Here is a 22,388-nt window from a genome sequence, read left to right as displayed (position 1 = left end):
TGAAGCTATAGGTGTGGCTGAGATCACTGAAGGAAGGAGTTTAAATACAAAGAGAAAATGCTCAGATCGGTACCCTGAGGGACACCACGTCTATATGGGGCAGATTAGGAATACTGAGCTCAAATTCTTTATTTGTCTGGGAGATGGGGAATGATGATAGAGAACAGGTTCAGAAACATCCAAACCTATTGTCTTTCCTTTAAGAAAAAATACTATTTTCCTTTTCAAAAAATCTTCTTGAAATCAGATTTGCTGATTTTCATCCAGACAGTCTTCAAAATTTAAGCCATAAATTGTTACAGGTCCTATTTCCTTTCTTTTCTAGCATTTTCCACCCACGTGTGTCCCATGTTGTTAACTTCACTCATTTTCACCAGCAAGTTGATATTCAGCTGAGAGGCAGCCATGACTTAAGCCACCAAGAGGTGAAACAGCTGTCAGCTGTTCAGCAGGAATGGGGGTGCAACATCATTGACTGTCACAGAAATCATAGATGTCAAAAGTCTCAGTGATCAACCAAACTCATGCCTTAAAAAAAGAGAGAGAGAATTATTTCTCTCGCTTCTTCACACAGCCAAGGATATGAAAAATGAGCCTGTGAAAGCCACATCTCCATCCTTTCAGTTAATCAAGTCTGAGAAAATTCCCGGAAGTGGAAAAACTAAGGGAGGTGACACCATGAATTGTCAAGGCCCTTAGAATGCCTGTGATTTATAGGTGAGAATCATGCCTTTCTGTGCATGCTGAAGTGCATGGGATTGTTAATTTATGGGTTAGAAGTTGCAGGCTGTAGCAGTAAACCTGCTGAGCGACTGAATCAGGGCCAGGGGTGACCCCTCACAGAGCCTGCAGAGATCAAGGGGTCTTTACTCTACAAAGAGTTCTTGGCTTACCCAAGTTTCTTTTGGTTGAACAAAAGAGAAAACCACTTGAGTGAGCACCAGCAAATGCAGGCAATTTGATGGAAGAAAACAAGAGCTTGAAATGCAGTCCAGCACTGGGGGGGGGGGGGGGGGGGAAGGGGAGGAGAAGGAAATGGAATTGAAAACTCTAGAATCAGAGTATTCATTCACCCTCTCTGAAGACGCATGAAGCGTCATGCCTTTTCATTCCTTCCTCTGTAGACGGGAGTTTTCTGCTTTAGTGCTGGGCTCTGTTAAACACTAATGTAGACCAGAATATCTTAGAGAGGTGGATGCTTCCTTACAAAGGTTTTGGCAAACCCCACCCACCTCAGTTTTTCCCTGGCCCTCTTTCTAGGCTGGCTTGTGATGTGCTGGCTTGTTCTGCGCTCAACTGTTAACACCCTCCTCTTTCTAGCACTCTTACCTCAACTTCTGAAACACCACTCCTGCCTGGTTTTCTTCTTAACTTTGCCATCTCCTCCAAGTCCTTTGCCAATTAATACCCCTCCATTGCCCTATCATGAAATGTGGTGGTGTCCCTCAGGCACTGATCAAAGCCTTTTCTTTTTGTACTTAAACTCCCTCCTTCAGTGATCGCAGGCACACCTATGGTTTCAGTTGTCCTTTATGTAGAACATCTCTTTTCTGAGTCCTAGACCTGTCAATTCACCTGTCTGGTTCATATGCTCACTTGGATGTCTCAGAGGCATCTCAAAATCAAGTCATGTAAACTTTTTTTTTTTAAGATTATTTTATTTATACAAGAGCCAGGGCACAGGCCAGATGCGTGGGAGGGTGAGAGGATTCACCAGAGACAGAGTGAGGAACAGAACAGGCAGACTGACTGAAATACACTGCTGAGGGGAGCAGTGGGCGAGACAGGAGAGGTCTGCTGTGCCATGTGGGTTGCTCCGAGGCCGGTAGGGATCGAACCGGCACTGCAGAGGCTGCAGACAGCTTCACAGCGCTGCGCTCAACCGCCAGCGCCACCAGGGAGGCCCTCAAGTCATGTAAACTTCTGAATGCTAAACCTTCTCCTCCAAGATGCTCAATCTCAGTACATGATTCTGCTCAGTTGCTCAAACTGGAAACCAAGACTCTTTACTCCTCCTGCTCCTGACTCTACCTTCCACATAGACATCACCCATACTCTCTCCTAAACCCTTTAATCCACTTTTCTCCACACTTGAGTTGAAGCTGCACCATCTCATATCGAGACCACTGCATCAGCTCCTAGCTGGTCTCTGCATCCTTTCTTACTCCTCCCCAGTCTGTGGCCAGAGCAATCCTCTTAACAGTCAACCTTACATGTCATCACCTGCCCTCAGGGCTTTCCCATGACTGTACAATAAAATCTAGGGTTCTTGCCAGGATCTCCATGTCCCTTACAGGTCCCCAAGTCTCTGCTACCTCAGTGAGCTCATGAGGTATCACTCCTGCCTCTCTCACTATGGCACACTCACATTTGCATAGTTTTAGTTCTTCAGAGAGGCCACACTTTTCTCATCTCAGAGCCTTTGCACATGTGTTTCTCCTTCTGCCAAGACCACATCCCTGCCTTACCCTTTCCATGCTGAGTCCCACTCACTCTTTCTGCTGCACCTTGAATACTACTTCCCCTGTTAGACACTATGTGTGTGTATGTATGGGTGTGTGTGCGGGGCGAGGGTACTTGTGTGCATGTTTGTATTTTGTATCTTTGGCATTCTGCATTTTCCCCTGCTAAACTTTTCACATTTGTAATAACTTATTTTGCTCATTCATTCATCAACTTACACCAAGCACTGGTTTGTGTGAGGCACTGTGCTAGAGCTGCAACATGGAAAGGGAGAGATTCCTATACCAAGGGAGAATCCATCTCACTGTGCTATTTGAGTTCAAGTTCTGCAATGAGAAAGTCATGCTCATTTTATTTAGCACCTTATTCCAAGTGTTGAGCACACTGGTACACTCTCTGGCACATGTAAAATATTCAGTAAATATTTGCTGCCTGACAAATCTCTTGAAGTTACGACTGTTTTGGGTACATGGTAAGTAAATAACTGTTGAATTAGACAACTTTCAAGCAATTATGCTCAAGCTAAAAAATAAGATTTCAGATTTATGACGATGATTTTCATTTTGTTATTTGATTTTCAGTAAGAGATTATTTGTTCTATCATCCTTGTGGTTAACAAGTTATTATAAATGAGTAAATGAGCAAGACAAATAATTTTAGAATGAAAGTAACATTAAGAAAATTGGGAAGTATGGTACACTAGAGATAAACAGAAGGGATCTATGTCACATTATAGTCAGTGGTTAGAAAAGTTCTCCAAGGAGGAGAAATTTGAGCTGAGACCCGATTAGTAAGGAGCAGGCTGTGGAAAAATTCAGGGCGGAGGATTCCAGACATAATGTACAGATCCTCACAGGCTTAGAGGAAGAACCAACTGAGATTTGCCTGACAAGCATAAAGGTGAGGAAGGCAAATGTCAGATGTCAGGGAAAATGGCCCAAGAGCAGGTGGGAGAAGCAGTCAGGGAGCTGCTCATGAAGCTAAATCTGCCTTAGGCCAAGGGAAAGACTCAGAACTTTATTCTGGTTTTAGTGGGAAGATATTAGATTTTTTATATGAAAAAGTTAATCTTTTATTATTCTATTGAAGTAATATTTGCTATACAACACTACGTGATCCAGAATGAACATAACCTGGTTTACGAATTTTAAGAAATTAACTATCTGCTATATGAAAAACGTTGTGTCTCCTAGGGCTTTAAGATTGGTTAAAATGACCAAGACTATTAAAGGAAAAAATAAAATTGACGTTCAAAAATCTGACTTCATTGGGGGCTGTCATACAATTATAAAGGTAAAATTAGTTGACTGTTGTCCCTTCTGGTGAGGTTCGAATCCTCACTCGCAGTAATGAGACAAGTTTTCCATTTTACTGGACATTTGTCATTAAGGGGCCACAGTTCTGTTATGAAATTTATTTATATGTGATTCATTTATTTACTGATCATTGATGAATATGATCCATTTAATGGACATTAAAAAAAAACAAAACGGCAGAGTCATTTCTGATAAACATCTCCCTTCAACTACTACAAAGCATATAACATTGTCACCATAGCCCTTCCTTTTGAAACTCACTGATGCATCTTACATTTGTCAAATTCATTATTTATGAGCAGTGAGCTATGTGATAGAAGACAGTCATCCTTAGGGACGCATCTGCCTGTCTTATATCTGAAACTGCTTATCTACAAAGAAAGAGGAATTCAGTTTTTTATTATGTACTCAGGTATTTTTAGTCTGGGCCTTTTTCTTAAACCATGGGATAATGACTTTACTAAATCCTACTGACAAAAAAATAAAGAAAGAAATAAAGAAGCTATGGAAGAACAATTATTTAAATTGAGATGGGCTGTTGGACTAAGTGAAAAGGAGTGTCTGACTAGGGCCTCCCATGTTCTATATTGGGATGCATTTTTCCTGTTCAAATTTAGTGGCAGGACTGTTAAGACATTGTGATACAAATCAGTTTACCTTTTAGAATCACTTTCACAGTAGTGGTAACCTTATAAATAGCTAAGGGCACTTAACACTCTTCCTTCTAATGAAGGGGTTGCACCACCTCTTAGTAATACTGCCTTTTGCTACTGGTTCATCTTGGCCACAGGAGCAGAGTGTTAACCTTAGAAAAATCCTGAACTGTAACTTCAGGGCACTAGCAGCTAGAAAGGAACTTGGTTCAGAGTCCTGTTCCTGCCTCTGGGGCACACTTGCTTCCTGCTGGTAGTGTTGTGCCAGCTTCAGAACTGTGTTTCCTGAGTTTGCTGGTGGCAGGAGGTCTTCTTTTATGGTAGAAGGGTTAGAATCTCTGATAGAGGGCCTACCTGGTGGCGCAGCAGGTTGAGTGCTGAGCTGTGAAGGTATCCTCTGCAGTGTGGGTTTGATTCCCCAGCCAGGAGAAATCCACATGGCACGGCAGACCTCTCCTGTCTCTCCCGCTACTCCCCTCAGCAGTGTCTTCAGTCTGTCTACCTGTTCTGCTCCCTTCTCTCTCTCTGGTGAAATCTTTCACCCTCCTGCACCTCTGACCTGTACCCCAGTTCTTGTATAAATAAATAAATCTTTAAAGAAAAAAGAATCTCTGATATATTCATGAGGCTAAGGCAGGTGCGAGGGGGAAATCAATGAGAGGTGACCAAGGGAGCCACCTTAGCGGGACTGGTAGAGGAACTAGGAGTTGAACTGTTGGGGAAACAGTATGTCCTGAATGAACCTGCACTCACTGATGTTTTATGGACTCTACTCCCACCTCCCTGCCAAAGAGATCCCAACGCTGAGGACTACAAGTCCTATCATGCCATGAATCCATCACAACTCTTGATTTCCTGATGGGAGGAATTTCTGGTAACTAAGGGTGAAGTTAAGCAGTCATGATTGGTATAAAACTGGACACATGTGGGCCTGTGCTCTCTTGGTTTTCCCGCCTTCAGTGTGCATCTGGGGTCCCAGAACAGACACTGTTACTGTTAGGATGCATTGACCAATTAATGTCTCTCTCTCTGTGTTTCCCCTGTTATCATTTCCCTTGTAAATAAATCTTTCTATTAACTTTTCCCCATGTGCCTGCCCGTGAGTCTTATCCAGAGTTCTTAAGTGCTCGAATGAGGAGTTACACCAAGGTCACACCATTTCCCCTTGAAGTTGCCCTCAAACAGCACAATGGGCAACATAGGACAGGCTGGGGTCAAGAGGTCATTGGTCTAGACACCAGAAGTATGACTCAAATATGGCACAACTGGGCAGACAAGATGGGATGCCAATGACTGGGGTACCAAGAAGAATGCTAGGCAAGCATCCCATTTCTGCTCTATGAATCTGGAGTCTAGGGATGGCCCAATAAATAATACTAGGAGAGTCCATCCTGCCTCTAAAGACTGGGAAGAAAGTCAGAGCTTCTGGTGGATGTGAGTTGAGGATGGAGTTAAATACTTCATCTGTGGCAACGGAGGACTCCCAGGAGTATGCAGTAGTCCGAAGGGCCAGGCACAAAGACCAGGAAGACTTGGCATTCCTTTGCTTATACAATACTTGGAATATGTAGGTGCTACATGACAACCCTCAATTTTGTTCTGAAACTTAGCTGCTAAAAGAAATCTATTTTTATGGATCTATTTATTGGTTTGCTTTGATCACACACCTTTTTTAAATTTTCCTAGACAATTAAATATTCTTTTATCTGAAAAACCAGAGGCTGCATTTTGGAAGTATTTCTCATGAGTCAACTGAGTGCCCCTTCCTCTAGGGCAGCTGTTGAACACACTGCAGGAGGAGAGGGAGCAGTAGGACATGAATTGCACACCTGTGTCACCTGAAATAACACCAAGATCAGTCAGCCCTATAAGTCATTGCAGACTGATAAGGGAAGCCAGATTCCATGGCTATTTTTAAGAGTCAACATGTTTTAGGGTTAAAAAATGGGGCCCAAAGTGTCAACTGTCTAATAGGGGTGACTAAAAAACCATGGCTGAAAAGTTCACTTCAGCCAAAGTCCAGGAAACTGCCTCTGACCCTGCCTGTCCAGGGGCCTAGGGTCTCCAGGGTCTTAATTTCTGGTAGCTTTAATCATTTGTTTGTATTTGCAGCTACTCATATGGGAGAAAAACACAGCAACTATTTTGCAGAAATACAGTACTGATAAAATTATTAGTTATCATATCAGCTGATTTTTTAAGAAGTGTATTGATTTACCGTTGTTTCAGAAGTACAGGTTTATAACTTGATATACTTTCATACCACATCACAGTCACAAGTTAGATGGTGTTTATGGAGCATTTTGTACATGGTAAGTTCCATGTGTTATCTTATTAAGACCTCGCCACAACCTTATGACCTAGGTTGCAGCAGAGAAAATAGGGTTAACTAGCTAAGGAGTGAACAGGGAAGGCAACAGAGTCTCAGGGACCATGCACATTGAACTGAAAGTTAAAAGTTGAAGACTGAATTATTTGGCCTGCTCATTGCTGTGAAACCCAGAGTACTAAATGTAGCGAGTTGGGATACCATCATATTCTTTTTTTCTTCCTTTTCTTCCTAATCAGCAAGACATCACTTTAAAAGACTCTCCCCTCCCTTTTTCTCCCCTCTCCTCATCATAAATATGGAAATATGGAGCCATGTGTCTCACCTTATTCATGGGAGGTCTGTCCCACTGGTGTTAGTCTCCTAGTTTCAGCAGAGCATGAATCAAGATGCAAGAATTCAAGGCATAATGAGAAAGTAACAAAAGCATGACTTGAAATATCTTATTTCATCCATACAGGATTTCTTCTGCAAGGGCTTCATGTTTTCATGTCATGGAGAAGTCAAACTTTTTGTTTCTTCAAATTAGTCTTTCACTTTTTTTCTTTTCTCACTTGGTCTTTGAATATATTTATGTCTGAGTATTTATGCAAAGGCAGGCAAGCATGTGCCTAGAAGTACTTATCATAGAGGTTCCTGATAGATGAGAAAGCACAATGAAGTCGGGAAGGCCTGCTACTGGCCTTTAGAAGCTATGTAACTTGTGCCTGTTTGAGATTCAGTTTCCTCACTTGAAAAAAGAAAAGGGCCTCCCCGATGGTGCAAGGGGTTAAGCACAGCACTGTGAAGCTATCAGCAGCCACAGCAACACAGGTTCTATCCCAGGCCAGGGAGCTACCTATATGACACAGCAGACCTCTCCTGTCTCACCCACTGCTCCCCTCCACAGTGTATTTTCAGTCAGTCTGCCTGTTCTGTTCCCCACTCTGGTGAATCTTCTTACCCCTTGAATCTCTGGCCTGTACCCCAGTCCGTGTATGCATAAATAAATAAATCTTTAAAATAAAAGAAAAAGAGAAAAGAAACACCTCTGTGAAAAGTAAGTGAGATTTGTTAAGCACCTAACCTATTGCAGACACTCATTAGACAGTATACACAATTTTTATATGAACTGCAAAAAATCTAAACTAGATATGACATACTCCAGGTAGAAGTTCAGGTGTGAGATTTGCCTGACACCTGCATTAAAAACATATTTCAATTGGCATAAGATGTTTTATAAACCCTGTTAAAAATTACTCTGTCCATACAGAGTAACTCATATCTGCCCACTGTGGGTTGACACACTGTGGCCATGGCCATCTGAAGATGACCAGAGTTCATCTCCATAGTGTCCCTTGTCATGGGACTCACTTAATACTGAATTCAGTGATCTATAGGAAGAACCAATGATTCAAAGGAACAAATACTTTCTAAATCATTCGTTAATATTGTTTGCCCAAGAGCTACCTTATGACATTGCTTAGATCTTGACTAATATATAAGAATATATATGAGTAGATAGTGAGAAGAAGCTCATGACCTCTCTGATCCTAACAGAAAGCTATCCTGAACTTGATACTGCTGGGTAACCTTTGCAAGGTGAACACCTGGTCTAACATACCAGCCTCTATGAATGACATGATAATTATATGGCAGTAATTCCATTCATATTTTAAAATACTATGTGTACCTAAAAGACTGCCAGTTAAGCGTTTAGTCTGAACTACCTCACAAGGTTAATGTGAACTATCTCACAAGGTTAATATATTTTGGAGACTGATTAGCATCTTTCTGTCAGCAGTCCTAGGAAATCTAAGAAGATGGCGTGACTCTGAATACTGGGGGGGAAACCATCAGTACTGTTGGGTAAATACCACAAAGCCTACTGACGACTGGGGCTCTAGAACACTGCTGTCTAACTGGTTTATACAACCACAAAATCACCAATTTATTGCAAGGGACACTGTGAAACCCTCAATGCAATCTTTTGTATTATATCATGTTCCATTCAACCGAAAACTGTCAAGTACCTAGTAGGTAACAAAGGACTAGCCTCCCCGTTGCTTCTCCAAAAGTGGTTCTCATAGATTGTATAGATCCCTGGAGCCCTTTGTGGGATTCACAAAGTCCTCTCCATCTGTGTGGACCTGGACTTGAACTTAAACAATATATCACAATAGATTGAAATGCAGAAGCAGATTAAGAGACTCCATTTGTATTTATAATGAACCAAACATGGACATTTACAATAAGTAAATCCATGCCATTCTTCTTACTTTTTTTTTGTTTGTTTGTTTGGGGAAGTATGGTTAGTTTTTATTAAAAAATATTATTTATGTTAATATGTATTGGGTTTATTGTTTTTTCAATAACTTAAATATTTAAGTGTTCCTAATTTCAATTTCTTTTTTTTTAAAGATTTATTTTTATTTATGTATGTTTACAAGAGCTGGGGTACAGGCCAGAGGTGTGGGGGTTGAGAGGATTCACCAGAGACAGAGCAGAACAGGCAGATCTATTGAAATACACTGCTGAGGGGAGCAGCATGGGTGAGACAGGAGAGGTCTGATGGCCATGTGGGTTAGCTCCCCGGCCAGGGATTGAACTCTTGCTGCAGTAGCTGGAGATAGCTTGAGAGAGCTGAGACTTTAACCCCTATGCCACCAGGGAGGCCCCAAAGGCCTTACTTTTTTATATCACTGTGAAAAGGAAATAAAGCTCAAGTTTATTCAGCACTTAGCTTTCTACCAGGAACTCCCTAAGACCTTTATATGCCCTGTGGCACTTAATTCTCATAACCTTACTAAGTTGATATTATTATTACCCCAACTTTCCTAATGAGGAGACAGGCTCAGAGCAATTCAGGACTTGTCAAAGTCACAGAGTCCATACAGATCTGAGCCTGGCCTGAAGAGAAGCCATTACCTCTACACTATTTTTAGAAAACAGAAATACATTTTAACAGTTACAGCTCACAGATAGTCTCCTAGGGTTCCTGGTATCTGTCATTAACATCCTTCCTCATATTAATCTCCAGTGACACGGAAAGGCTTAAATGCTCAGCTACAGACTTTTCCTCCCCCACTTAGGATGGCAAAACAGGAGTGGTTTATCTGAGGACTATCACAAGTACATTTTGAACACTCAATGGCTTTCTTTCCTCTGCTGCTGGTGGCCATGGGTAATGACCTGACTGCACCAGCAACCGAGGTGATGCCAAGGGAGACACCACACTAATTCCTGCTGGTCCTCAGATGCTGAGGTTCCTCTGTGCTGTCATGCGAGGCAGCAGGGCTCCCTACATAGCCTGCCAGTGCTGCAAAACCCAAAAGACATGACCCAGGGGTGGACAACGATGTGAACATCTAACTGGTGCTTCTCCCTTAAATCATCATTGCTCTCTGACCCTGAAATACTAGGATGGATGATGCAGAAACAATAAAATCTATTGCCTCTTTGAGAAAACTTGCAAGACCATAGACCTGAGATATACAGCAAGGGAGCAAGAGGAAGAAGGGTCAAAGCAGTGAAGGGAACAGCACAGGGACTGTGGTGATGGCTCATGAATGTTATGGTGGTGGGAGATCAATGGGGACCACCCGTGAAGGGAGAGATCAAATACTGTCCAAAAATTAACAATGATACAACAACAAAAGAGAACCTATTGCTTGTTTTGAAGAATGATTTTTCTTTCCCTCAGAAGGAACAAACAGGCCCAGTTTGTCTCTCCATGAAAACAAACATATTAGCTCTCAATGGTGTGCCCTAAAAATCAATACACATCAGCAAGGAGGAATTCATATAAGATTCTTTGCCAAGTTTTTCTTTAAATATTGAACTCCTTGAGAAATGAAAATATTCACCAAGTGACCAAAAAATGTAACTGCCGCACAATTTTCAGGAATGCATCTGTGGTGTAATATGTATGTTTCACATGGCACCAATCAATTTATACTTGCATAGTAATAGCTCACCATGTTGTTCTCAGTGCAAAGTGTTATTCTGGCTGCTGCAACCTGCAGCAGAAACAAGAAGGTGGAATTGGCTTCCAGACCACATATTCTATGCAAGTGAAACATCTCAAGTTCAACTGTGGACGACCCACTCCTGGTTCTGGTTGTCAAGGCCAAGCAAAGTCATTGTCAGTCCAATGCACTCTTACCTTTTATCCTACTGGTTCTACAAAACACAGAAAAATATGAAGGGAACATGGAAATCAATTCTATGGCCAAATGTTTGATGTAGTTATGGATTTTCATTCAAGATTCTTTCCCTACCTCAATTCTTCTGACTAGGCCAGTTTATCACACTGATGTGGGTAGATATCAAGGGAACTAACATTTAAAGCAAATCAATGTCCCAAGATTGTGCTTTTTTAAGTGTAATAAGTTATTTAATACCCTCAACAATTCAAAGAAGCAGGTATTTTTACAGGCATTTTATAGATAAGGAAATAGGCTTAGAGAGGCTGAAAATTGGCTAGTAAAAGCTAATAGCTAGAATTCAAATATAGGCTTGATAGACACTAATGTTTCTATTCCTTTTTATCCACCCCACCCCTACTTCCCAAAGTGGCTGAGCTTCCATTTTACTAGAAAAAGAATTAAAGTTGGGGTAGGATGTCCATGTGAAAGGAAACATGAATGGAATTATCACTTGGAATATGGGTTGAACTTTTTTTAAATAAAATGCCAGAACAGCCCTATATACACAGGTCTTACAGACAACATGTGTCCCTCCACCTACAAAGGCATTTTAAATCAGCCTTCACTTATAGATATGTAATAATATAGCCTCCCTTCAAAAATGACTATATTTAAGTATCTATGCCCTTTCTGTCTAAAGACGACAGCACTGGTGAGGAGGGCAGAGAGGTGGCCTCTGGGGTCAAAGCCCTACTCAGATAAAAACTGAGCTCTCTTTAGAAGTCATTTGGATCTTAGGGCCAATCCCAGCAAGCTCTTGTAAATTTCATCCTCATCCCAAGGATTTATCCAACTGTTCCTTCCATACTGCATTCTGGGAAGACCTCTGGTGAAGTCTTTTTCTCCATCCCATTTCATGTCAAGTACATTTTCACAACCCTGATGGGTTGGCCCTGAGCTGGCCTGCCCTTTCACATGGCATTGACCTCCACAATGCAGCATTTTTTTGATGAAGGAAGTGTGGACTCCACGTCTACCACAGCCAGCTGAGCAAAAGCAGTAGATGATCTCTCCCTCCTCCCATTATCGTCTTTGTTTTTCATCTCTTTTCCACTGACTATCACATATCCCGTTTCCCTTCCCAGCTGATGCTGAGATGTAACAACTTGTCACCTGAGATCTGGTCCATTAAAATTACATAGCACGGGTAAAGGAGAACTCAGTGCAGGCTGCAGTCTGGAATCAAATTAGCCTTAACTTGCAGGGCAGTCTTAGCATTTGAGGGACCCTTTTCCAGAGCTATCTCTTGGGATTTGTTCAATGAAGGTGGTTACTTAGCATTGTCCTCATTAAACTCAGCCACAAAGTCAGTACAGCATTGGCAGGGTTGGAGAACTTTGACTGTCAATAAACCATTAATTGTCCAGCAGCCAATGGGAGTGGCTTGTCATATACAACTTGTCTCTGCATGTTTTCCACAAAGAGACAACAGAACAAAATTTGGCTAGCATCAGTATCTAGAAGAGGCCTGTTCTGAAAAGAAGCAGAATTTTAGTGTTCCCTTTACAAGGACCCAGTATAATTTGCATCAGATGCAGGCCCCTGGCTCTCTTCACCTCCCTCTTGCTAGGAAAGGACTCTAGACTTGCCGGGGACATTCCCTACAGAGGATTTAACACTTGATGCAATAGGCAGGAGTAAATCAAGAGTGATGTTGATTCTGGAATAAGAACAGACAGGAGAAGCTGGAGTAGTTGAGATCTTGTGGAACTGAACCCCATGGGTCTGAATCCTAGCTCTGACCCTGGGCAAATTACCTTTTTTTTTTTTTTTTCTGTCTGTGAAATGGAAATCATACTACCTGCCTTAAGAGGTTCTCTTACAGATTAAATTATATTAATGGAGGTGAAGTGTTGAGGGCCCCATGTGTTCAGAAAAAGGCAACTTTATTATGCCCTTCCAACTAGTAAATTTTTTGGTTGTCAGTTTATCAGATCACAAAGACAAATCATCTTTCCAGAGCCCTGAAAACTCTTGCCAGTTCACAAGACTATTGGGGGTGTGTCTCCATTCACTGAGTTATCTGGGGACCCTTTCTCTTGAGTGATCAAATTCAGGATGTAGGTAACCTCACCCAACACTAATTTTAATAGTTTATCCCAAAGATGACTAGAATAATCTTTTTACTTTTCCAGCTAACCCACCCCACCCTCTGTTAAGGTTCTGAGAACAAAGTGAGAAGACCCAGCCTGTGGGTTTCTCTCTCAAGAGAGGTATTCATCCTTGAAACCAGAAATTGGTCTAGCCCCTAAGAAATACTGAAATTTCCCAAGTCTTAGAGAGATGACAAAGTGAACCACTTTAAGACCTCGTCACAGAGCAATTCAGCAATGAAAATTGCTGATTTTAAAAAATCTTGATGAGTATTTCACAAAACCTATTATTTTTCTGGATTTACTGGACCACACGAGTTTTGATTGATAGGTAGAAATGTGTGCAGAGAGAGGTAATAAACACATTTCTAACACCTCCAAAGGTGCTTACAGCTGTGGGCTCAGTGTTCTGATTCACACTGTCTCATTGAATACTTACAACAGCCCTGTGACATCAGCATTGTAATCCTTAATTTGCAAACAGAGACATATACATCAGGGGTTATGTGCTCACCAACATCACCGAGCATCTTGTAATGGTAGAGCTATTTGAATAAACCTGTCAGTCACCAAGTCCAGTGCTAGTTCTTCCATACTATAAAGGTATTTTTCTGTTTCACCAGTGTTATACTAAAAAAATAAATGAGCGAGACGTATAACACAAAATAAAAAGTTAAAATTTAAAGGCTAATTAAAAACTCAGTCCCTGACACCCCATATCTGAAAAGCTCATCCCTGTGGACATTTTTAAGGTCTCACATTTCCTGCCACAATATTTTGAGAGAGGCTGAAATGGAATTGTAGTCTCATAAGAAAGGTGCCAAAGGGATACGCTTATTTCCACACTGGACTTGACCAGTGAACAAACAACTTATTTTAGAAAAATGTGTAGAGGAATTTGGAGCAATGAGGCAATCTGGACACTATGGAAACTGCTCAAGGGCAGAAACTATCTGCTTTGCTTTCTCCTGGTGCCTAGTGTAGGGATTGCTGTCAACCAGGTGCTCAAAAGGTATTTATTTAAAGAGTGTATGAATAAATGATGGCAGTAGCAGGCAGGTGTGGCCCACAAAGCATTGTCATCAGGCTACATCATCCTCGGCCCTTGGAAGGTAGCATGGGAACAGTTTCAGTGCCCAGATGCACTCCACGGGCATTTCAGAGGTGATTTTTCTGAACATGAGCAAATGAAAAAAAAAAAAAAACTAATAATTTCTTTAAAAGATGATGCAAAAATCAGGTCTTTTGAAATTTCCTCCATCTAAAAAACCTCCTAAACTAACTAGTCCCTCTAGTTATGTGAAGAAAATTGTGCAAAATAATGACATAGGCTATGGATGCTAGTGGGTGATGTGTAGATTTTTGACCACTCAAACCCACATTCTTTTTTTTTTAATAATAAATTTTATTTTTGTATTCCCCATACAATTGCAACCCCCCCATTCTGACCCCAATCCCTCCCCTCCCGCCCCCCACCCCCCAAAAAGTGTCTCTGGTTCATAGTATTTTGTTGATTTTGATTTTCACTTTCTTATAGTTATTCATTTTCCTGGTCCCTTATTTAAGTTTTCTAGATTCCTGCTATGAGTGAGACCATCCGGTATTTTCCTTTTTCTTTCTGGCTTATTTTGCTGAGCATGATCCCTTCCAGCGCCATCCATGTTGCTGCAAATTGCATGTGTTTATCTTTTTCGAATGCTGAGTAATATTCCATGGTATATATGTACCACATCTTCTTGATCCAGTCATCTATTTTTGGGCATTTAGGCTGTTTCCAAAGCTTAGCTATTGTAAACAGTGCTGCTATAAACATAGGGGTGCAGGTGCTCTTTGGAATTGATGTTTCTGTGTCCTCTGGGTAAATACCTAGGAGTGGAATTGCTGGATCATATGGAAGCTCTATGTTTAGTAGGTCCAGAAATCTCCACACAGCTCTCCATAGTGCCAAACCCACATTCTTAATTACTTATTGGCTGTACAATCTTGATAATGCACCTTAGTTTGCTTAAACATCAGCTTCCTCTGTGGAGAAATGGAGTAACTCCATTGAGTTATTGTAAGAATTAAGGTTAACAGTGGCAGGCACAGAGCCTGGCACTTTGATGGCTCAACAGATGTGATTCCTTCTCTCACTTCATTAACATGCATTTATTCTAAAACCATAGAGGGAGGTGAAGTGATGTAATTATTGTCTAAATGTTCTTACTCCTCCTATTCAGAGACTTTTTAAAAACATGAGTTGGAGGATCTCTAAGTTTTCCACTCATTTTTTTCTAAGTGTCAGCTCTAAGATACTAAGTCTTATATAACAGAAAAACAGAGAAGCTGGGGGCTAGGACATAAAATGACTTTAATTACACAGACAATAGGATTTTTAAAAGGCTGTGGTTTTCTAATTATCTTATCTCTAAAAGTCGTTAAAAAGTACAACTGAAGAGGAGGTGGCCCTAGTTTTTGAAGTTACTGCTGTTTTAGGAGCTTTAACAGGGACATTTGTTGACTTTTTAACAAAGGGGATCAGGGAGGAAGGAGGAGACTCTGTCCACCAGGTAGACTTGTCTATTTGATGTTGTCCCAAGTGAGAAAGCTCCACTTCTGAAATAGCAGTGGTGTCCTACTTACCCTAGAATCCAGGAACAGATGATCGCTTTCTTTCCTCATGTTCCAATGGTAGAGATCAACCACTGTTTATATCCTTTAATACCTAAGAGTGAAACCTTCACATCTGTCAGTATTTTCCACTTCCTTGGATCACAGTGAGGAGGAGGTCAAGTTTGAACCCCTCCAGTTCCCATGCACACAAACATAGACTATGCCTAGGAGTCAAAGCTGTAATGCTGAGCAGAACTCCCCACTTCTCATCCACTGGGGTCTGCTGTTTGCTGAGAATTCTTCTTTTACTTTATCCTGACAGACATCTTGATTATTTCCATAATAATGACTCATGGCAGCACAAAGATCAAAAAGAAGAAAAGTAGGCTGGAATCAGGGGGAGGAAGAAGGAGGAAATGAATTCTAACAGAGAAAGTGGCTTCTAAAGACAAGTTTTTCCAAAAGATAGCAAAAATATTGTCAGAGGGCAAATACCAGAGGGAAGCAAGGTGGTGCTGAAGATCCTCAGGGTGAGGGTGATTTTTACTGATCCTTAACATTTCACCTTGGAAAAGTCAAAACAGAGAAAACTAAGCCCTTTGAAAGCAAGATGCTGGAAATACCCAGGTGATAAAGGGTTTCAGAGGCATTTTTTAACTTTCATTTTGGTCACCAGAACTATAAGCATATCGGGACTTTATAAATATTATTTTTTAATCCATCCAACAACTTATAAGGTAGCAGAACTGGATTTAATTTAGAATTTTCAAATAAATTAAGGCAGGTTCTATAACCTTAAGGGGCATACATTCTATTGGGTGAAAGAAAGCCTTCACAGAATACATGGATTAAAGGTTGCAATGAATTTACTTGATAGAGAAGGTAGGTGACTCCAGAATGAGATAAACCAGAGAGGAAAAAAACAAACAAACAAATACAAAACACTGTTTCAGGTCAGGAGCGTGGGGGTGGATGAAAAGCATTCTGGGTGGTACGATAAACAGAGGAGCTGTGGATGCTTACTAAAAGTGCAGATTCCTAAGTTTTTCTCAAAAGTTTCTGACTTATTGTTAAAGGGCAGAAAAAAAGAAATGTGTATTTTGAACTGAAGCCACAAGTGATACAAACAAAAGTTTGACAACACCAGCTTACAGAGATTAACATTTTCCAAAGATTGTTAACAGTATTCCATTAAAAAAAAAAGTTCAGTTTCAAATTAGGAAGCGCCACACATTTAAGTATTACTTTCTTGGAGATTTATAATTCATCTTAGTATATGAAAAGCCCCACAGTCAAGAAATCAATTTCACTTAATATTTACCAAGCTTATCTTTCACTGGGGAAACATCCACACACACTATGCACCTATTAAGACCGCTCAGAACACTGGTGTACCCTGGAGCACAGACTAGGAAGAGCTGAAACAGAGGATACTGATCAGGTAAGTTTACTCCCCAACTCCACTGAATGCTAAGGAAATGTCTAGAAAAAGAAAGCAAAGTCAATAATCCCTGGGGATATGGCAGCATTCCCTGATTTCCTCCGAAGTCTTAAAACCACCCGAGATATCCTATTTTCCAAGCAGGCAGCCGAAAGCTCCCTTGCTTTCAAATAACACACCATGGCTCTGAGAAGTTATTTCTGGTCCCCAACTCTCTGTGGTAAGCACAGCTGCCAGAGAATGCAGAAGTGCCTAGAATTTCAAAGCATCACAGAGCAGAAACAGAAGGGGTGGTATCCTTGGCCACTTTTCTTTATCTTTATTGCTATCATATGTTCTGCACAGAGCACTGGCTTATAGTGAGTTGCTGATAAAGTTTTTAGAAAAATAAAACTTTCTTCCAGCTCCAAAAGAAGTCTGAACTTAAGAAATTCTCACCTCTCCAACATGCGTATGGCATGGCAGGAAGTTTCTTTAAACTTGCTTTCCTTCTATGCCATCAAGCCAAGGGAGTCTGCTACAATACTCCACCTTCTTCCTTAACTCAGGTCAGCAGAGATAAAGAGCATGAGGAACTGGACAACTCATGGCAAAAACAGGATTCTGAGCAAACTGGTTTGTGTGCTGAATATTTCAAGATGTACATACCGCACTCATCAATTCACACACTTTGCTTTTTTTCTGGTGTAAACTTAATTACTTCCATACACCCCACCTCAACTTGCCATATGCCACATGAGGACATCTTTCCCTAGCCCCTCCATCCCCCATCTAGAGATGGTTTCAAATACTTTTTTTTAAAGATTTATTCATTTATACAAGAACTGGGGTATAGGCCAGATGTGCAGGAGGGTGAGAGGATTCACCAGAGCCAGAGCAGGGAACAGAACAGGCAGACTGACTGAAGACACTGCTGAGGGAAACAGCGGGTGAAGCAGGAGAGGTCTTCCAAGCCGTGTGGGTTTCTCCCCAGCTGGCAGGGAATTGAACCAGCGCAATAGAGGCTGCGGACAGCTTCAGGGTGCTGCGCTCAACCCTCAACCCACTGTGCCACAAGAGAGGCCCTCAAATAATTTTTTTTATACCCCAACCATCTCAGAACTTTTGAATACTTTCCAACAGCACAAAATTTTTTTTCAATCATTTTACAAATATTTCCTGAATGCTGACAAAGTTTCCAGGGCACTGCACCAGGCACTGGAGGTGCACCACTGGAAGCAAGGGTTGCTATTGAAGCTGGAGTCTAAAGAAATGAAACCTAAATTCAGCCTGTTGGTGCAGGGGCAATCCAATCATCATTTCATTTGATGATTTCATCAAATTTCTTATATTTCATAAGAAAATATAAGAAGTGGGCTTATGCCAAGCTTCCTGGTGGGTCTAGAAGTTACATGAGGGTCCAAAGTTAAGAGTTCTATAAATTAATAATCTATGATCAGGATAATGAAGACATAGGATCTTTATTTCCCCAAATGCCAGCTCCCTGTTCGTTTAATCTCCAAACAAATCCATGGATTCTCATACCAAGATTTCTTAACCTGCAATATGAATACCAATCATTGCACCACAGTTAATGTAATTTTAACTAATTAGTGAAAAAAATAAAAGCATGGAGCCTAGTCCTCAGGAAACCGGCAAGATCAAGCTGTGCATTTCATCAGGTCAGTGTTGCCCAGCACATAGAATGTGCACCATTGAGGTCGACAAAAGAGTTGTAAGTGACCCACAAATGAATTGAAAAATTTCAACGAGGTCCTCAGATATAGTAACATAAAACTGCAGGTATGTCAGTCAAGAAATGTAGGGCAGCAGCAATATGGGGGCTCTCCAGCTGTCAAAGGCAGTCTGGAGGAAGCATCTGCGACCTTTCTGAGCTCGAGCAGGACATGATCAAATAACCAAGAAGCTGGTCATGGACTTACCCACACACGTTGGAAATATGTCCTCGTTGTTGATCTGGACCTCGATCCAATCCATAAGAAGGTTCATGTACTGGGGAGCCGGCAAGGCAGTTGGCTTCTTATATTTGAGGTCATCCTGCCACCGGTACTCGTATTTGGGGCCTCCTGACATCACAGGGCAGGTCTGCTCCGTGCAGAACTCACAGATGGTGCCATAGATGAGGTTGATCCTATTGAAGAAGTCCACGACGTGCACTGCCACCCAGTCATTTTGGTCCTCCCCACTGGGCAGCTGCACGGCTGCCTTCAGGTCCACACCTGAGTTGAGGGACGCCTGAGCCCGTTTGTGGAGTTCAAACCTCTGTGTTCCAGGTTCAAATTTCCTCTTGGGCCGGAAGGTCTTGTCCTTGTTGAACACCTGCTTCAAGGCAATAGACATGGTTTCCTCCTTCTCTTTCTTTCCTTTGCAAGAAGTAAAAAGGCAACTGGAACTTTTCAGTGAGAGATCACAACCCAACAGGGTTTTCCACTGCCAGCCCTCTGGCCCCAGTCTTGCAGTGAACAACTTTTAATCTCTTTTAAGCAGCTCCTTCCATCTTCCTCTTGAACAATTTCCAGGAGAACCTCATATTTCTCCCTAAAGGCATGAAAGAAAGTGGTCTCATCAGTGTTTGGTTTGCATTTAGGAAATGGCATAGACTTGATTTCCACCTGCTCCTGGCTATGCCTGCCTCCATCCAGGTATAATGCTGCTGAAAATAAGGCAAACCCCTGAGAATCTGTATTGGTGATTCTTGCAAAGAAAAGGCATCACACCATTTTCTTCACAGCCTTGGCCAAATCTCTGGCATATCTTACCTGTGGGAACTTAGGTTTAGTGGCTCTCTCTAACATGTCAGGATGACAATGTTAGTCAATGACACATCCCATATAAGCTCTTTTTTACAGTATCTGCTCCACTGCTGTTGGCTCTTATTGAGTAAGCTTTAGGGCCCCAATCTTTCTAGATATAGCTGATTGGAGCAGAGACAGTTATCACACTAGCTAATATCTCCATTGGGAATTTGGAATCAGGCCCCAACTTTTGTTAGACATTACCCCTGAGAAGTGGTGGAAACTGGGTCTGCTTTAACTCTATTTGGACCATGAATAATGTAGTTGAGAAACCTGGTCTATAGGTAGGGAAGGGTGGAGAGAGGAAGGGGAAGAGGAAGAAACCACTGACATACTATGAAAGAGACAATAGCACAAGTGGCCATGGCAAAAGAAGGCAAGGGCAAAAGAGGAACAGTGAGAAGTACCTGGTAATCTTTCAGGAATTGATTCCTTCTGAAGCCTGGCTGTGTTTCTAGATCTTGGGATCCAAATGTTTTTCCTGAAGTAGTTAAATAAAATAAATCCTTGTTGTCAGCGAACTTGAGTGGTTTGTGTTTTTTTCCCCAAGAATCCCTGACTATCACAGTATTTATCAGCTTTACAATGCACATCCTTTATGTTCCTAACATCACACTCTAGATATAGCACTTTAACTCAGAGCTATCCAAGGAAACTTTATGGTATTGCAAATTTTCTGCATCTTTGTTGTTCAATATTGTATCCGCTAGTTACATGTGGCTACTGAACACCTGAAATGTGGTTAGTGAGACCAGGAACTGAATTTTTCATTTCATTTAAATTAAATTAAATTCAAAGGGCCACAGGCAGTTAGGAGCTATCATACCATACAATGCAACTTTGAAATCAGCAATGTTCTCTTCTCCGTGATCTTATTGGATCCTTACAAAATTCTGTAAGGTTTATACATTTGGAGTAGGTATAGCAGATATGTAGTAGGCATCATTATCCCTGGATCTCCAAGAAATAAAAATACTTGCTTAACAGGTCCTATGGCATCTAGTAGGGTACATGATTAGGATTGAATTTCAGTTTCTTGATTCTGAGAATATGTTGTGGTCTAAAATTCTAAAAAGTGATACCCTTCAATCTGTATTTCTTGCTGGTTCATGAAACTCTTTTACCCAGAGCTTCCATCCACATATTTCCCCAAGGAATACTATGATAGTATATTGATAGGTTGGCTGGCAGTGAAGACTGTGCCCTGTGTTCTGGAGGCAGAGGAGATGTGATCCACTCATGGTCAAGCCTTACTAAAGTGAGATACCAGCCAAGGCCAGGTTCAGAAGGGGCCATTATGGACTCAAAATACCGGATGGTCTCACTCATAGAGGAATCTAGAAAACTTAAATAAGGGACCCGGAAAATGAATAACTATAAGAAAGTGAAAATCAAAATCAACAAAAAACTATGAACCAGAGACACTCTATGGGGGGTGGGGGGAGGGGAGGGATTGGGGTCAAAATAAGGGGGTTGCAATTGTATGGGGAATATAAAAATAAAATTTATTTAAAAAAATAAATAAAATACACTACTTAATGTAAAAAAAAAAAAAAAGAAAAGAAAAGACTTAGAGCACTATTCCACCAAACCACTCTTTCCTACCTAGAAGGGACTCTATGAATCCACCCTCAAGCATGGCTTAGTGATACAACATTAGTGATTCAACATTAAGTTATTCAGCTAGTAGGGAGGCATGTAATTATTTAATTAAAAAGTAAATAAATTATATATAGGTGCACACACATGTGTATATATATTCTTACTTCCTCCATCTTAAAACCCCACCCTTTTCCTAAAAGGTTTTCATTGCAATGCTGTGAGTTGTTTTCTGGTTTTTTTTTTTTTCTTCTTCTCATATTGTATTGAGCAGACAGACATACCACAAAGGGACTCATGTGGAAAGGCAGGTCACATGACACTTTCTGTCTGAGACGATGAAATCCCACTCCTGGGTACTTCAGAATATCACCAGGAAGGGTATCACCACATAAACCCAGAAAACTCTAGGGAAAGAAAGGGGTAATCTCTTCTTCAAAAGAATACTTTCCCAAAGGCTTAACCTGCCTGAAAAGAGGCTTAAGAAAGCTGAGGACCAATAGGGCATTTCTAAAATAAAAATATGAGCTAGAGGTTGGGAAGATAGAAAAAGGATGATGAAGTCTTTTTTCTTTTAAAACAGACAATAGTCCCTCTGTGTTGTAAATGCTTAATTACTGACAGTCAAGCAGTAACAACCCAACAGCTGCCCCCTCACGTCTCCGGCAAATAATACTTGCTATTCTGCTATTCTGATAATGAGGGTACCATCAATTCCCACGGTGCACAGAGCCATCTTCTTTCATCACCTTATAGACTCAGTATCACTAGCTCTGCTGTTTCCCATGGCCTGGAGAGTCTGCTTCCCTGGACACATGTGGAACCTTCCCCCATACCAGTGCCAGGCTTTTGTGGACACCATCAACAGGCCCCCCTGGTACCTCTGATGAGAGTGTGTGAATGAGACAGGTAATCACAGC

The 22,388-nt window shown here is 41.2% G+C and overlaps 1 protein-coding gene across 1 annotated transcript in view; it reads right to left on the bottom strand.

The window, feature by feature from the left end:
• MOB3B (MOB kinase activator 3B) overlaps positions 1–19,562 on the bottom strand; it is a gene marked incomplete at its 3' end in the record, with an annotated part of 93,153 nt that extends 73,591 nt beyond the window's left edge. Inside the window, exon 1 of the mRNA XM_084237762.1 lies at positions 18,997–19,562. Within this exon, the coding sequence (XP_084093888.1) occupies positions 18,997–19,414 (418 nt within the window). The 5' untranslated portion in view covers positions 19,415–19,562. The remainder of the gene's footprint in view (positions 1–18,996) is intronic.
• Positions 19,563–22,388: the final 2,826 nt, after the last annotated feature.

This window comes from Talpa europaea, assembly GCF_964194135.1.
Source record: "Talpa europaea genome assembly, chromosome: 7".
NCBI classification, from domain to species: domain Eukaryota; kingdom Metazoa; phylum Chordata; class Mammalia; order Eulipotyphla; family Talpidae; genus Talpa; species Talpa europaea.
This window is presented reverse-complemented; position numbering and strand designations above follow the sequence as displayed.